Source organism: Triturus cristatus, chromosome 4_2, assembly GCF_964204655.1.
Source record: "Triturus cristatus chromosome 4_2, aTriCri1.1, whole genome shotgun sequence".
NCBI classification, from domain to species: domain Eukaryota; kingdom Metazoa; phylum Chordata; class Amphibia; order Caudata; family Salamandridae; genus Triturus; species Triturus cristatus.
In genome coordinates, this window is record NC_140586.1 from 66,720,253 (window position 1) to 66,737,336 (window position 17,084).

Sequence of the window (17,084 nt, forward strand, 5' to 3'; positions counted from 1 at the left end):
AAGCGCTATGTTCAAAACAAAAAAAACTAAAAAAAAATTACCACACCCTAACAATGGTGTTGTGATTCTCTTTTAAACATAACACTTACATTTTCTCCGACTTACCTTAACTAACATTATAAAAAAATGTAAACCACCTCGTCATTTTATGATACATTAATTTGTTCCATTACTTTAACATCTCAGTTTCTGTGTGACGCATTTGCTTTTCTCACTTTTCTTTTAAATCTACTCGCCCAGTTCTTCTGAACAGCGTTACTGAGTTTTCAATCTTTTCCTTGCAGTTACAGTAAAACTGGGGCCTAGCTCCTGCCTCCTTTGCAGAGATGTCTTCTAAAACATGTCCCTCTCCCTCGTATGAAAGGTAAATGTTCACCTCTCACGTGGCATTGACTTCACGCTGAGACTGGATCACAGGAAACGTCAGCCATCTTGAAGACCACCACCTCAAATATCCCTATCCCCTTCCTAACCCACCCGCTTCACATTCACAGACCAAGCAGAAAGTGCCACCCACAAGACTGTAAAGTGTTAACAGGCAGACAGACCTTAGCAGTTTGCAAAGTGCATCCTGCGCGACATTCCTTAAATAGTAATTACTTGACATCATGAGGTTTTATACAAACTGCGGAATGTCACTGCGATTCATCCAGCAGGTTTTTTACTGTGGCATATTCATTCCCAAGCCAGATTTGCGTTGGGTTGGTGGATCGGAGGGTATGGATTGTCCTTATGTTCCATAAGGGTAGGCTGGGCTTTGGGACTTTCCAAATAAACCCATGTGCACGTGGAGTAGTCAAGTCAAACAAGCTTTATTCGATTTCATATATGAATCATAAAAGCATTATAGGCATTATAAAAAAAATTAAACATCAGTACCACAATTAGTATAATTCCTATAAAATTACACCTGGAGCATGTAGTGGGTCATCTCTGCATGGTGGTTCACAGTGTCTCGCTGCACTCTGCGTTACCTTATTTTCACTCTACGCAAGTTTGGGTCAGGTAGTTAGCCAGTCTTGCATCCTCTAACACAACGGTTCTAAACCTTATGACTGCCATGGACCCACAATAAATCACTACTGAAAGCCGTGGAGCCCTGCATAAGATATTTCTAAGATCTGAACATCAAAACACTATACAAAAACACATGCACAAACAGATGACCAAATTACAGCAATTGTTTAATTCACAAACAAAAAAAAGTGTCAATCGAAAGTCCATTTTAATGGGAAAGTTGGAGCTTTTTCAAATCTACTGTTCTTAGTAAAATTAGAAGTGATATGAAAGACTATCACATCACTGTCTTTTTGGCTCCCAAATCATGCTTTCTTTATGTCGTCACATAACATTGCTGCTTCAATTCAGTTTACAAGCTGCTTCCACAAATCAAGATAATTATACCAACTTCATTTTTAGCTTTCAGTTTTAAATTTCTTCACATATACAGCACATTTTAATACTTTCTATATACACACTTGATAATATGTCCCGGACCCCCAGGAGTCCTCTGACCCCAGGTTTTGAACCACTGTCATCGACTATCCACTTAGCTCCTGAGTATCTGTTACTGTGTGTGGTTGGGTTTAATTCCATGGCCCTAGTTTCCCTGCTCCCAGCTTCTCACGCTCAATTACCCAGAAGAGGACACCTAAATTCTGGTTAAGATGCATCACGTATACTTCATGCAGTAGGAATTCTTGCATTTGAGGTGTAATTCAAAGGGCGGGTGCACATACATCAACGAGCATGAAGGAGTTTACCCCGTACCTGTGGCTGCAAGGAAGCATCCCACTTTGACTCAGAGTTCTGGATATTAGGTCAAGCATCTTTCAGTGTGGGGTTTGTTGGTGTGCTGATGGATGTGACATCACCTGGGGTATGTGAGATGGAGAGAGCCCTGGAAGAGTTCTACGGTGTTACTTTTGGAAGTGTGAGGAGTACTAGCAAGCAGGAGAGTCAGGTGTGCTATTGCAGTTCATTCTTTTAGGTTTAACGTGTTGGGTGTAAAGTGAAAACTGTGAGGTGTGTATATCAAATGTGCTATGCTGTTATGGTTAGCAATGTAGTAAAATGGTGTGCAGAATGATGGGATAGAGTTGGTGGGTAAAGTGCAGAAGGGTAGTTTAGACTTATGGGTGTGTGGTTTTGCGAGGATGTGCTGGGGAAGTGTGGTGGTTTGGTTTGGAGAAACAGCTCACTCCTACTGTATAGTGAGTTGCAGACGATTGGCATGTGGTGATGTGGCCAGGATGTAGTTTTGGAGGGTGGAGGTGGTATAGTGAATTGCAGACTACGGTCATGTGGTGATGTGGACAAGGTGTAGTTGTGGAGGTGGTATAGTATATTGCAGGCTGTATTGTCGTGTGCTGATGTGGCCAGTATGTAGTTTTGGAGGGTGGAGGTGGTATAGTGTTTTGCAGACTGTATTGTCATGTGGTGATGTGGACATGGTGTCGTTTTGGAGGGTGGAGGTGGTAGAGTGCATTGCAGACTGTACTCATGTGGGGATGTGGACAAAGTGTCGTTTTGGAGGGTGGGGGTGGTATAGTGCATTGCAGACTGTATTGTCATGTGGTGATGTGGACAAGGTGTAGTTTTGGAGGGTGGAAGTGGTATAGTGTATTGCAGACTGTATTGTCATGTGGACATGGTGTCGTTTTGGAGGGTGGAGGTGGTAGAGTGCATTGCAGACTGTACTCATGTGGTGATGTGGACAAGGTGTCGTTTTTGAGGGTGGAGGTGGTATAGTGCATTCCAGACTGTATTGTCATGTGGTGATGTGGACAAGTTGTAGTTTTGGAGGGTGGGGGTGGTATAGTGCATTGCAGACTGTACTCATGTGGTGATGTGGACGTGGTGTCGTTTTGGAGGGTGGAGGTGGTAAAGTGCATTGCAGACTGTACTCATGTGGTGATGTGGACAAGGTGTCGTTTTGGAGGGTGGAGGTGGTATAGTGCATTGCAGACTGTATTGTCATATGGTGATGTGGACAAGGTGTGGTTTTGAAGGGTGGAAGTGGTATCGTGTATTGCAGACTGTATTGTCATGTGGTGATGTGGACATGGTGTCGTTTTGGAGGGTGGAGGTGGTAGAGTGCATTTGCAGACTGTACTCATGTGGTGATGTAGACAAATTGTAGTTTTGGAGGGTGGAGGTGGTATACTGTATTGCAGATTGTATTGTCCTGTGGTGAAGTGGACAGGGTGTCGTTTTGGAGAGTGGAGGTGGGTATGTGGTTGACTACGCTGAGTATCAATCTGAGAAGGGAGAAAGGATGGGTGAAGGGCTGGACTTTTAGAGAATGACTGTTATAGCAGGATGAAGGGAGGATGTGAGCCGAGCAAGAGGACAGAAGGAGCAGAGATGGAAAGGAGAGCTGAAGGCTGCTAGGGTAGAGAGGAAGAATGAGAAACAAGAGGAGGGGGGGGGGGCAAAAGAAGGCGATGTTCTGGGGAAACAAATCTGGAGAAGGACATTCGGTTGGGGCACGATAGGCAAAAGAGAAAACAGCAAAAGCAGTTGGTGGAAATTGGGTGTCTTAGGTGGAAGGAAAGGCAAAAAATGGGAACACAAAAGAGAAAATGGAGTGGTTTTGTTAAGAGGGGGTAGAGAGGTTGTGATGATGGAAAGTGTGCGGTGGAGAGAGGTAGATGGAGTGTCAAGAAGCAGGAATGAGGGAAGTAGGAGAATAAGCAAGGAGGAGAGAGAAACTGAGCAGGAGAAAGACAATAGAAGTGGGAAGAGAGACGAAGTGCCGATATGGAGAGGGATATAGATGAAATATAGAGGTGGTGCGGGTGGAGGTACAGAGGGATTGGTGGAGAGTGGAGAGCTGAAGGAGGCAGAGGGTGCTTTCTGTAGGAGAATCATCATTGTAAATGGCTGGGAGATTAAAATTTATGTACGTAGGCAAAGGGATCAGGCGAAAGAGAGGGAAGGAAATGGAGAGAGGGGTCGAAAGACTGCGAGGGAGGGGAGATGTGAGGGAAGGTGCATGGGAGAGGGTAGGTTACTGGGTGCATGATGTTAAAAGAGTATGTGGATGCGGCTCCCAAATGAGTCGCACTCAAATACGGAGAGAGAACGGAATACCTTTTTTTCCAGTAAAAGTAAAAATTTTAGTACACAGGTGTCTGTAGATCACCTAACACTACAAGGGAGGCTCGCCTTCCCCCTGCGGCTCAAGGGTGGATCCGGGAGCTTCCTGTAAGTATGACGGACAGGCGTTTTACAAACGGGACTGAACTCCTTTCTTTGTGCTGGAACAAAAAGAAGATATTTTCTAACAGGGGGTGATTGTCAACCGACATCTCTTCATCTGCTGATGTTTCTAACCCAATGGAAGCTACAAGTTACCACCGCATCAAGATAACCAGTGCCCCACTGACCTCGAGCCTTACAAAATCAAGGACAACTTCGAACCCAAGGTCATTTCCGCACCGCGATCGCCAGTGTGGAGTTCATATTCTTTTCTAACAAAGTGCGTTTACCTGTGTACATGAACGACCTGCAGATGAATGGCAACACGGCTGGGGATGAACATACTCTACCTAGAACTGCAGACCATAGACAAAGTATTAATAGGCAGCAATATATTCTAAATCCGTTCTCTGAAAAGCTGCACAAGTTGAAGCAGGCCAGGAGAAAAATACAGATTTACTTTGCCAACCAAAGAAGGGACTTCTGAATACCATGGCATATGAAACACATAGCAACCACTTTCTCTATCTTATATAAGGGGCCTGTGTCACATACTTGTCTAGGAAAAACCACACTGATCGCATTAGGGAGGTTCTAGGTAACTTACGGCAACACCAAATATACATGTCGTGTTCACAAGCCCACCACAGATCACCAGAGACTTCTGCGGACATTCATTTGGGCAGGAATAACAGCACAGGCCTTCTCAAGGGGCCTGGTCCCACCATGATCACGCAGACTTGGAATGTACTCATTTGTAAGACTAAGTCACTCACAACATTTCTCATATCACTCTTTCTCAAAGCAGCTCTACTTAGGAAACTGAAGACTCAGTACAAGCCTCATCAGTGGGGTAAGCTTTCTCTCATCCAAGTAGGCATGTACTGGAGCTCATGGACAGCGCGCTTTACTAACTTGCAGGGGTGGGGGAGCTTGTTTGTACCCACCCATGAGCTGTGTAAAAAGTGACAGTCAATGAAAAACAACTTACAGAAACTCAAGGTCCCCACTGCTTGAGAAAAGGAATGGTCCCACCCGCCATACATTGTCTAGAATGTGTGGAGCAGGTTTAAGTCTTGCAATTGTAAGCTATTCAGATACCCCTGGTTTGCAGGGAGGCAATACTAAAAATATAATGAAAAAGAAATGAAGATTCACTGGGAATGTTCTACGTTTTGGGGCAGCATGATGTTTCACAGTAGCACGTATGGCTAGCCAAAGGCCTACTTAAGGCGGCCCTCGGAGCCAGTGCTACAATTTCAGGAGGGGAGATCTTTGCTTAGCCCCTTCTGACTTTGGCCCTATTGAGACTATCAGGCAAGGGGAAAGATAGATTCTAGTGACAGGCACCAAAAGAAGAACAGAGGCTGCAGATAGCTCAAGTGCACATAAGGGCTAGGAGCCGGAGATTTGCATATCAGACTTCCAGAACAATATTTGTACCCATGGATGGTACAGGAAGCGCTGAAGCGTAAGGACCTGCCCACAGAGGAAATACTGCACAATTCCGGTAGGGCACAAGAGATGCATCATTCCTACAGGCCAATTGATGTATGTCAGCTCTCAAAGGTGAGAGCTGCACATAAAGTCTGCAGGTCAAGAACTTGCTGATCAGATCTACTTAAAGAGCTGCAGTTTGGTATGGACAGGATTCTCCTAATCACAGGTTTAGAGAGAACAGAAACGACCTTGGAGCCGCACTCCAAGCCTAAAGTTCAGAAAGCTGCAAACCGGCGTAGGCCAAGTTCACTCCATTGCAAATCATGCAGATGAGGTTGCAGAGTGAGGAGAGGCCATGGTAGCGGAAGAACTTGTGTCGCAGAGCCTTGTACTTGGGGTCCTTCTCCTGGAGGGTCTTGTAGGCATCCCGCTTCTCCTTCCGTCCCACCTCATCACCCAGGCCATGCTCCCGCTCGATCTCCTGCATCTTCAGCATGGCCTTGTTGGTGCTCTGAGACAGCCACTGAGCGTTGACAGCAGCTAGGACAAGGCAGAGGAAGAAAAGCACAATCTGCAAGAGAGGAGGCAGGAAACAAGTCTGTACAGTGCTAGGACGCAATCATCGTAGCTCAAAGCAAAAACACATCTAGCACACACAACTAAAATGACAACTCTGCCCAACATGCTATGCAATGATCTACACATGTCTATAAGTGTTTATATACATGTGTGTGTGCCTTAAAACTTGGGGGGGGGGCGGGAGGGTTGCTTCTTACCTGCATGTAACCCTGAAACTCTAGATAAAATACCTCGAGGCCATCACTCGACATCAAAAACTCCAAATGATGGCAGGCAGTGTGCGTGACCTGTTGTGTGTCAAGTGTCTCACCTTTTGCTTTTTTATTATTATTATTTTTTTTTTTTAATACAACAGTTAGTCTCAGCTGCAGGCAGTTGTTAAGGCTTAACTTTGCTGTGCAGCCAAACCTTGTTCTCTCTCTTACTGTATCAGGAGTGAGTAGTGTGCAGACTCGTGGCTTCACTAGCTCCACCGAACATTATTGGTTCTAAAAACCGTGTAATGTGGCTGTGTACTGTGCCTTACCTTTGTAAGTGTAACTCACTCGGTTTCTATTCATAGTTGTTATGCATATTTTTTTAATTCACATGTTCACATACTCTATTTGTATTTATTTTATGTGGGCTTGCCACCCCGGCACATTTTATACCTGCAGGCTCTCGCTTGGGCTCAGCAGCTCCCTTGGATGGTAGGTTGCATAGATAGACAAGTTCAGGAAGGCACATCCCAGCACTGAATAGAAGTAAAAAGGAAATAGCTTGCTTTGTACAAGCCCAAACGTGTGTCGACTCACCCCCCGGATCAGCACAAACCCTAAGGAACACATAAAAAAACAACTTTGTTACGAACATGGTGGTAGGCACCACTTAAAGACATGCATGGAAAGCACATAGTTTACAATTGTGTCAGTTCCTTCATTGTGGTCTATGTATAACATAATCAAACTAAAAGAGAGAGATGGACATGCTTGAATTAATCTGAATCACTGATGAAGCCGAAGAAGGCTGAAACCCATCTGTGGTTGCTGGTTTTCTGTTCAGATGAGGCTGGACCTTGCAGTTCCCTCTGGACTATCATTGCAGGGTGAATATGAATGATGTCATATGGTTGCTCTGTTACAGTGAATAAAATAATAAAAATTTTAAAAAAATTAAAAAAAGGACCACAGAATGAATTATGTCGGATGTTAAAAGGATCCTGACTTCCATACAGCACTTCTTGCTTCTCCCAGTAAGTCACTGAAAGAGGAACGGGAATGCGCACCGTAGGTCCAGAGCTCTTACAGTGGCCGCTTTCCATTATCACTCCGCAGGACACTTTGAGCGTGCCTAGACATGTTGCGTGCAAGGAGACCAGTAGCGCGCACTGATACATCAGAAGATGTTCATCAGCGAGCAGTGGAAGGATTTTGAGTTGCAGGGTGCATTTTTGGAGTTAAATTCCATAATGCCCTTCTTCAATAGAGGCCCTCTTAAAAGTTATCACTCCGCTGGATTTTAAGCTTACCAAGTCTGATTACTGTGCGATACTGTATTTGAGTTCCAACTCCCTCACCACCTCCTGGAGTAAGCCGTGATGCTCACTACTGACACCTTTCGAAAGAAAATGTTACAAAAGCAATAGCTGCCTCATTCAAATGTAATAAAGTAGTCTTAAGTCCTGAAACACCAATAGTAGCCATGGATACTAGCCAGTAACCAGCTCCTGCCCTACGCCCTAAAGAAAAGGTCTCAGAATTGTTTAATGTGTTTTTCCCATAATATGAAAACACGGGGGCGTGGGGAATCTTAGAAATAAGCGAGTGGTGCTTAAAACTAGGCAGGACCCATAACAAGGACAGCAATTCACTGGAGTGGGCAGACACCACCCCAAAGTGTAACATCTAATCCTGGCTCTGCCACTCTACCAAAAGAAACCCTAAACTATAAAATCAGAGCCTGGCCCACAACAGTCAATACAAGCAACAATGATCATCAAATGGATAGAATGATGTACAGATAAATATAGTTCAGAATCGATACTATATTCTGGAAGTCCAGCCGGACAACCGATTTAATTATTCAAATTGAAAATACATATACAATTTACAATACGTGTGGGACACAGTCCTGTGTCCAGAATAAACATTGACATTAACAAAACAAACAAGGCATTTCAGGCAAGACAAAAAATTGAGCTTTTTTAGATTATTCAGTGTGAAAAGCTTTTTCAAAACAGCGAATGCACTTTCTTAACACAATGGGATAACGTGCATGCTATTTAAAGGGGTCGACAACGTTTCGATCCTTTTTAAAGGAATAACAGGATCATCATCAGGACTTAGATGTGTACATGCCTGATTGTGAACGAAATTGCCTGTGGAGAAACAAAAAGCAGTAGATGTAGAGAAAATAGAGAGGGAAATATATAACAAGGAAGATTTGGCTAACCGCTAGTGGTGGAATCAAAAAGGCAAGTATGTTTCCACAAGTGCATGCGACTTTGTGGGCATGCGTGAAATAATACAGAACACGGGTTGAACGTGATATGCGCGGTGGTACAGCGCGAAGGTGGATAGAGAATGGTTCGAGGTATCAATGCCATGCACATAGGAAATACGCGAATGTGTAGGCAAACAGCGGTAAGGAGTAGTGAACAGTCCGATTGTGGACATGCCATATAAGCGCAAGTGGCTTTAAGGAAGGGTCTAAATGGGTGGTATAAAAACGAGGTATGGTCTATGGTGGTGAAAAATTACGAGGTGGAAGCGGAAGGGAGCCGTGTGCTACGGGAGCATGCGAAATCAGAAACTGATGGTGGACCGGACGACAAGTGGGTGTTGAAGGACTAAATTGAATGTGGAAGTGAAAAAGGGTCTATTGGCAGAGGGAAGGGTCTGACCTGTACTCGTTGGAGAACGAGAACCGTACAATGACGGGGGCAGCTGCGGAGGCTCGAGAGTCTGAGCCGGGCAGGATTAATAATAAGACCAGGTCGAAGTCACGCGAAGTAATTCCTGTCGGTGAGCGACCACTGAAAAAACCGGAGAGGTTGCATTACTAGGAAGGGAGTGTCGTGAGTATGTAGGCAAAACTGGGATAATAATTACCTGGATGAAGGGAGGTTAATGCCAGTACGACTAACCGTCCAAGTGAAAACTGTCGATAATCGAGGCGGCGTGACAATGCACTACAAAGGAAAACAAGGTGTAAGCACGTAGCTGGTGCCCCGGACACGAGAGGGAGGGGAAGGTGGTGAGATTAGACGCTTACCGTGATCCAGCCTGCTCCTGCGGGTTACAGTGAACCGAGTGATAGCGTTGCGCGCGCCGGAAACCAATAAATACCGGAAGGTGTGTTAGAACTAGAGCGGGTAAAGAGCGGCGCCATCTTGGAGTAGAATAATAGAAAGAAAGAAAAGATAGTGGAAGTTCTTTAAGACAGTTGTAGACAGACCAAAAACTTCATATATTACTTTGAAAAGAAACTGGTTGCATCACAGTTGTAAAAGGTTGAATAAAATGAAATACAGCTAATATTAGAAACACGAGCAATCGGAAAATTATTAATAAAGAGAGCTGTTGAGGGAAATTGTAGCTCAGTGTCATGGTCAAGAAAAGGTAGACCCAGGGAGAGAGATACACAGGTGCACGCGATGTATACATAGGGGAAGCCAGATGACAATGTGACATTCAATAAGGAAAAACAACAAGGAAACCAGCTGTTCCTTGACAGTCGCTGTGAAAACAAGCAAGATGTAACATTAGGGTGAGAGAACAAGATGTCAGAGGAGGTTAGTCCAATCCTCACTCCGATTCAGGCCTTTCCTGATGCTGTCAGTGCGGATGATCATTCTAAGTTCTTCTTTATTCAAGATTTTGGCAATGTCTCCACCTCTTGGCGGCTGTTTGATGCATTTCAGAACTGTCCACTTAATGTCAACATGTTTGTGCCCCATTTCGGTAAAATGTTCAACAAGGGGGGCATTTGGGGTTTTGCAACGCACTCTACTTTTGTGTTGGCCAATACGTAATTTCACCTTTTGCGTTGTTTGTCCGATATAAATCTTGTTGCATGGACAAGAAATAAGATAAATAACATTGCAAGTATTACAGTTCGAAAAGGAATTCAGAGTGATAGACACATTATTAAATACAAAGTCTTTACCTTCCATAGTAGTGCTACACACATTACAGTTGCCACATTTGGCATGTCCAATGAGGGGGCCTAACCCCCAGTGTGCATCAAGGGTGACCAATGGGCTGGGGGAAGGTAAAGCGGCTCTTACCAGATGATCCTTTAGGTTCCGGTTCTTACGGAATGCAAAAATGGGTCGCTCTATTGAGAGATTACCTGCATTGACTACTGGCCAGTGTTGTAGGATGGATTTGCGTATTTGGTTAGACGCTGGGGAAAATGTGGTCACGCAAACTAAGCGGTTTGCATTGGTTTTGTCCTTTGGTGATAACAGGATTTCCCTTGGACAATACCAAGCGCGTTTTTGAGCGTTTTTTACCAGTCTTTTGGGGTAACCACGGGCTCTCAGTTTGTTGGTGAGAATGAGGGCTTCAGAAAAATAATCATCTTTGGAAAAACAGTTCCGTCTAATGCGGAGAAATTGGGAGTATGGCAGAGAATCTGAGTGCACGGGGGTGGTGACTTTCGTATCTGAGTAATGTATTTCTCTCCGTGCTTTTTCTGTATAGTTTGGTCAATAATTCGCCGTCAGAATGATATATGGTTAGATCAAGAAATGGGATTTGTGATCTATTATAAGTGTTGGTGAAGTTGAGGCCAGAACAATTATTATTGAGCCAATGATTGAATTGGGAAAGTGTATCCTCATCTTGATGCCATATCAGGAAAATGTCATCTATGTAACGACGCCATATAGTTATGCCCGGAAGGAATGGGTTGGTGGAATCAAGGATGGTTGTCATTTCTAGATGGTCCATATAGAGGATCGCTAGATTCGGTGCAAAAACTGAGCCCATCGACGTACCTTTGACTTGCTGGTAATATTCATTATCAAAGGTAAAGAAGTTACGGGTCAGGCAGAGTTCAAGTAGCTGGATAATGAAAAGTGTGGGGACAGGGTGGGGGCGTGGTCTGGAATCCAAGACCTCTTGGATCACGAGAAGTGCTGGGATTTGGGGAATGTTAGTGTAGAGTGATTCTACATCCATGGTGCAAAGAATATCGGAGGAAGGATCAAAGGGGTGATGTTCAATGAGGTTTATCATAGCCATAATGTCTCTGATATAACATTGGGTGAGTGGTACGAAATCCTTAATAAAGTGGTCAATGTATTGACCTAGGGGTTCTAGGATAGAACCACAACCGGAAACTATGGGCCGTCCCGGTGGATTGGTCTGATTTTTGTGGACCTTAGGTAAGGTATAAATGACTGGTGTGCGAGGTGATTTTACATTGAGGAATGAAAATTCTTTCTGGCTAAGAAAACCCTCCTGTTTGGCTTCTGTAGTGATTTTCAAGATAACCATTTGTAGTTCTTTGGTAGGGTTTGTGGGAAGTCTGCAATAATGATCTGTGTTTGATAATTGGCGTAGGATTTCTTCCTTGTACGTTACTCTTTCTTGAAGGACAATGCCCCCTCCCTTGTCGGCTGATTTAATGACTAGGGAGTCATTTGTTTTCAGAGAAGTGATGGCTTTCTTTTCAGGAAGAGAAATATTGTAGGGAATGAAACGTTTTTTTGATTCCAAGATGGAAAAATCATTCAGAACCAGTTTTTCAAAAGTGGTTATTTCGCTGGGAATCATGTTGGAGGAGGGTGAGAAAGTAGATGGAGGTCTGAAGGGAGTATTGGAGAAGGAAGAAGGGGAAGGATTTAAGAGGAAAAATGTGTGTAGACGTAAACGTCTAAAAAAAAATCGGAGTAATACCGTATGAAGTTCCTAGAAATTGGGATGGGTAGTGGGGACAAATGATAAACCTTTGCTCAGTAGGGATAACTCAGGGTCTGAAAGTATGTGTTGTGAAAGATTGAAGATGGGTATGCATTGTAGATTGTCAGCAGTTACCATTGGTAAAATTTTTGGCGAGTTTGGCGCTCCCCTGGTGGGTTGTACCATCTCTGGGCCTGTTTGACACGGCCGCGACTGGGTGGTTCGTTTTGGCCCCGTCCTAAAAAATTACTGCTTGGGGCTGGGAAGTTGGGGCCAGGGGTACGGTTTGATGTACTCGTACCTTCACCTGCGTCGGAGTTATCGGAAGATTCAGCCGAAGTATCTGAGAATCCGACCAGATTATTGCGTCTATTGGAGCGGCCCCAGGGTCTGCTGTTTTGTGGGTTGGAGTAAGACCTATTCGTGTAGAAATCTTTTTGTAAATACGGGTATGTACGTTCAATATTGTATGATCTGATATCTTTTCTTACTTTAACAGTTTTTTTGTTTTGCTCTATTCTGTGGAATTCATCGACTGTCTTTTGGATTTGTTCCAAAAGTTTCTTACTTTCAGCGATTGGGCATGTATCTTTAATTTGTTTTTCAATCTCTTCGATTTCTTCCGCTAATTTTTTAAGGGCTTCTGTGGCGGTGTCAATGCCCAGTACTAACCAGTGTCTAAAGCAGGTTGTACCTATGTAGCTGAAATTGCTGATATACTTTGGATTATCGGTAAAGATTCCAGGAATGTTACGTACTTGTAAACCAGTGGGGATGGTTTCTGCTTTAAGGTATTCGGTAAGCATGCGGGTCATTAGTTGGAGGCGTACTTGTTTCTTTTTACACTTTTCTAATTGTTCTGCAGATGATATGTTGGTAGAGGAAGGGCCTTCTACAGAGTCTGAGAAAAGTGAGGGGCCCTCGCAGATTTTTTTGATATAATCATCAGAATATAGAGGTGCATGGTCTGACATAACAGATGGTGAAGGTTGGAAAGGAGGAACAGAAAAAGGACCCACTTATTTAGAAAGGGGATTGGTATCAGTGACATGTCCCTGGGAAGGTGGTCCCTTGGCCTTTCCATCAGCATCACTTCCACCCCAGTTGGGTCTAGTGGGCTAGTTGGACTTGGAAACTGTGGTTCGAAGAAACTATGCTGAACTCCTCATTTGGCTAAGGTGTGTGCCCTTGGGCAATCCCCTTTTGAACAAATGCGGGAGAAACCTGAAAATAACTGGGTGGCTGGCCACACTCACTGCCATCACTTTACAAGGCTACAGCACATCTGGTGTTGCTTGCGCTCTCAGAGAGGACGTGACCTGGCTGGAATGTACTTTTTACGGTAGGGTCAAGACTGATTTACACATACCTCCTGTTTGTAATAGAATATATGAGCTAAAATCATTGGGCAGGATGTACTCTGAGTAAGTACCAGGGGTTGAAACTAATTCACCCATCGCGTTTTTACTCTATGTACAATACAAATTTAACACAAAGACAATCTGTTTTGTAAAAGCACCCAGTCGCTGCCACACTGGTTTCTTGGTGCTGATAAAATAGGTTTATTATTACCCAGCATACGGAGGTTATTCTGTTGACCTCTGATGGATAAATTCTGAATGGACAAGCCAGGATAGAAACCAGGAACGGCTCCATGAGGCGCAATCACTCTGCATATCCCACTTCTAAGGCTGCAAAAGGCACAAACCTGATGGTTTTCAGAGGGCAAACTCAAAGGAACAATGTGCGGAGAGAAGTGGCTTCTGCCAGATGCCCTCAAATCACACCATCTGTAGATGAGCTGCAAAGATAGGTCGGGCACTCGATAAAAGGAAGTGAAACACTGCCCTCGTGTGGGGCCAATCAAAACCGCACATATTGACGCAACCATAAATCAAATGAAAAGAGCCCGGTGAGGTACTGCAACTGCATGCAATTCACCACGCCTCTGTCAAAATAAATTAACATTCTGATTTGGTCCCGCTGCAGCAGGAAACGTATAAATCATACGTGAAAGATTATGATATTGGGAACTTATATGGTGCTGTGTTCTGTATCCTTTGTGTCCTGCAGTGACGTCACTGTCTTGGAGTGAGCACGATGGAGGAGGACTCGCTGTGCTAGAGATTCCACCAAAGACAGTCAGTAACGCTCTAATGAGGATAGGCTGAGCGCGGGTGTCAACATAGCTCCTATTGGGGTGCATTGCTGTAGAGTTCGCCTGTAAGTAGGAAAAGCCCCAACTTGAAGTTACCGGTGGACATTTCCTACTTGGCTGGCGACGAGGATTAGATAACAATCTACACCTGCACCGCATAATGCCCCACCGCACCCACAAGACAAACCCCCCTACTCTGGTCACCTACCCTGCACCCTCCCTTCCTCTCTCCTAGCTCTCTCTTTAATATCTCTGGCCAACATTCAATACTTGGAGGTGGCACCAGGGTGGCAAAAACACGTTTCTTAAATAAACCAATATAATACCCATGTCAAGCCCAGAGCAACAGTCGTTAAGTAAGCATAGTTACTGAAAATATGGCACGAATTTAGCCTCGTGCCCTGGGGCTGGTTTTAGCAGAGGGGCCTTGTGTGCCAAACGCAGTCCAAATAAGAGTTTTGACCTTTCCATCAACAACAGCAACGTCCACGGAGAAAGCAGAACGGATGTTACCCTCCTCCATTTCCCTCAAGCGGCATGATTAGGCCTTGGTCTCTCTGAGAAGAGGACCAATGACACTTCACAATTTCCAGAGGTGGGCTTTGTCCCCACCCACTTTTGCAGGTATATCAGAGGCATGGATCTTTTTACCAGTAGCGCTAAGGCGGAGGAGCGTCGCCCCACTGCTATTTCAGCAGTGTAAAAATAAAATGATCACAGGACATTATTATCTTTGTATTTTTCTATGCGGGACTCAGAGCCAGGGCAGGGCTGTCACCAGAGCAGAGTGAGGAGTGTTTTGCACGTCTCTAGATGCACATGACGGTTTGGCCGGCCCTATTGGGCCAGCCAAACAGTCATGCGCACTTAGCATGTTCTCCATGGTGCAGGGTTGCACAGCCCCGTTGATAACATGCCCAGGCTCCCAGGTACTGACTGAGCGGTCAAACAGGCCGCTCAGACCAATGACGACGCTGCCCATGCAGTGTCATAATTTGCTGGGAGAGTACGGGAGCCTGAGTGCTTCCGGTGCTACAAGCCATCTGCTGCTCTTCATCTAAGTCTTCTAAGAGGACAGATGAGAGGTGGCGAAAGGCAAGTTTATTTTTTGTATCTTTTTTTAATCCAACCCCCCCTCCCCCACCACCACCCCTGTTCCGAGGCAGCCGACACGGCTTTTTACCAAGGAAACATCTGCCAAGCAATTGCCTCTTCGCCTTGCTGCTGTTCCCAGCCATCCCCATCCTCTGATAGCCTTCCAGCTGCTGTGTTCGTGTCCGACTTCCAAACATTTTTTACTGCTTTAGTGAGACTCCCTAATGCTACTGAGTCCAACAGCTCTGCTCCGTGAATTGCACACCTGGTCCATGGGCATAGATGGGTCAGTAAGATGGGAGGGGGGGCAGGGAGCATTAGATTTTCCAACTATCACCCTGGCACATAATGTTAAAACATATTATACACCAAGCAAAGGGGCTAAAGGGGCAGTAGAAAAGGAGACAAAAGTGGATTGGTAAGAGTACTAAGAGAGAGAAAAAACTATATTTTGTAAAATAACCAACATTTTTGAAGTCTTTTAAAACAAAGAGGGAGAGAGTGAGAGTGTGTGTGTGTGTGTTTTTTTTATCTGTGTGTGTGATTACAAATTGCTGGTGAAATCCAACAGACACCTCACCATAACCGACTGAAAGCACCTGTACCCAACTATTTACCAGAAAATAGATTAGTGGGGTGTAACACCCCAAACACCCCCTGAAGCTACGCCCTTGACCTGTTTGCCAGTGCTCGTTTGCTTCAGCTGTGCTGCCCTCACGCAGGGACATCAGTCAGCAGTCTGTTTCAGAGCAGCATAATGCTACTCTCCAATTCCTCTCCTTCGCTATTGGACTAACCTGGTGGACCTTGAAGCCGCTGTCTCCCCCACGCTCGGGGCTGCTGAAATAGACGGATTTTGAACTTTGGGAGGCTGTAGAACTACACCGCTGCTCCGGGACTGCGAGGACCAGGGTGCTTGCTGTTGCCTTGAGCCGGCACACCTGTGTCCTCTTCCCGGCCCCTCCCCACTCAGTACATAACATCTCGCGGCCCCCGCTTCGCGGGAGCTGCTCGCTGGACTAACCTGGTGGACCTTGAAGCCGCTGTCTCCCCCACGCTCGGGGCTGCTGAAATAGACGGATTTTGAACTTTGGGAGGCTGTAGAACTACACCGCTGCTCCGGGACTGCGAGGACCAGGGTGCTCGCTGTTGCCTTGAGCCGGCACACCTGTGTCCTCTTCCTGGCCCCTCCCCATTCTCTCCACCAACCGTGCTGCTTAAGTGCCCCGCCCTTACGCGCCAGCGGAACGCGCCCGGAGCGAAGACCGGGCAAAGAGCGGGCCGTTTGAGGCCGTTAGAGGACGGGAGAGGTCGGGCCTGGGCCATCCCCCCTGGACCCCCCAGCCCATTGTCGGACTCAGAGGATCGCTACCGGCACTTCCCTGCAAAGATGTCGTCAATCGAAACAAGAAGTAAAAGTGCTACGGCTGTTGCACCTACATCTAAGGGTACACTGGATAAATACTTTGTGAAAGCCGGGTCACTGCTAATTGAGGACATCACGCTCCTGGAAAGACGAATATCCCAAGAGCTGGACTGGGTGCGGAGATCGTCTATGGGCCCCTTGGCCCAGGCTAAATCTCCCGTGGTAAGCTCGGAACTTATTCTGTTGGACACAGGGGTGGATGGTATGAACAATCTTTCTGGGTCCCTGGATATTTTAAATTGTACTTCTCAGTCAAGCAGAAAGGACCCTAGTGATTGTGCTGATTTCAGCATGC

General features: G+C 45.4%; 1 protein-coding gene across 8 annotated transcripts in view; it reads right to left on the reverse strand.

Annotated features, from left to right (window-relative positions):
* Nucleotides 1–796: 796 nt before the first annotated feature.
* The window catches only part of TMEM205 (transmembrane protein 205), a 133,966-nt gene continuing 117,678 nt past the window's right edge, over nucleotides 797–17,084 (reverse strand). For all 8 annotated transcript variants that reach the window (XM_085600535.1, XM_085600531.1, XM_085600532.1 and 5 more), the window contains 2 exons: nucleotides 6,873–7,036; nucleotides 797–6,214 (listed from right to left, as the gene is read on the reverse strand). In XM_085600535.1, the coding sequence (XP_085456661.1) occupies nucleotides 5,912–6,214; nucleotides 6,873–7,036 (467 nt within the window). In that variant the 3' untranslated portion in view covers nucleotides 797–5,911. The remainder of the gene's footprint in view (nucleotides 6,215–6,872; nucleotides 7,037–17,084) is intronic.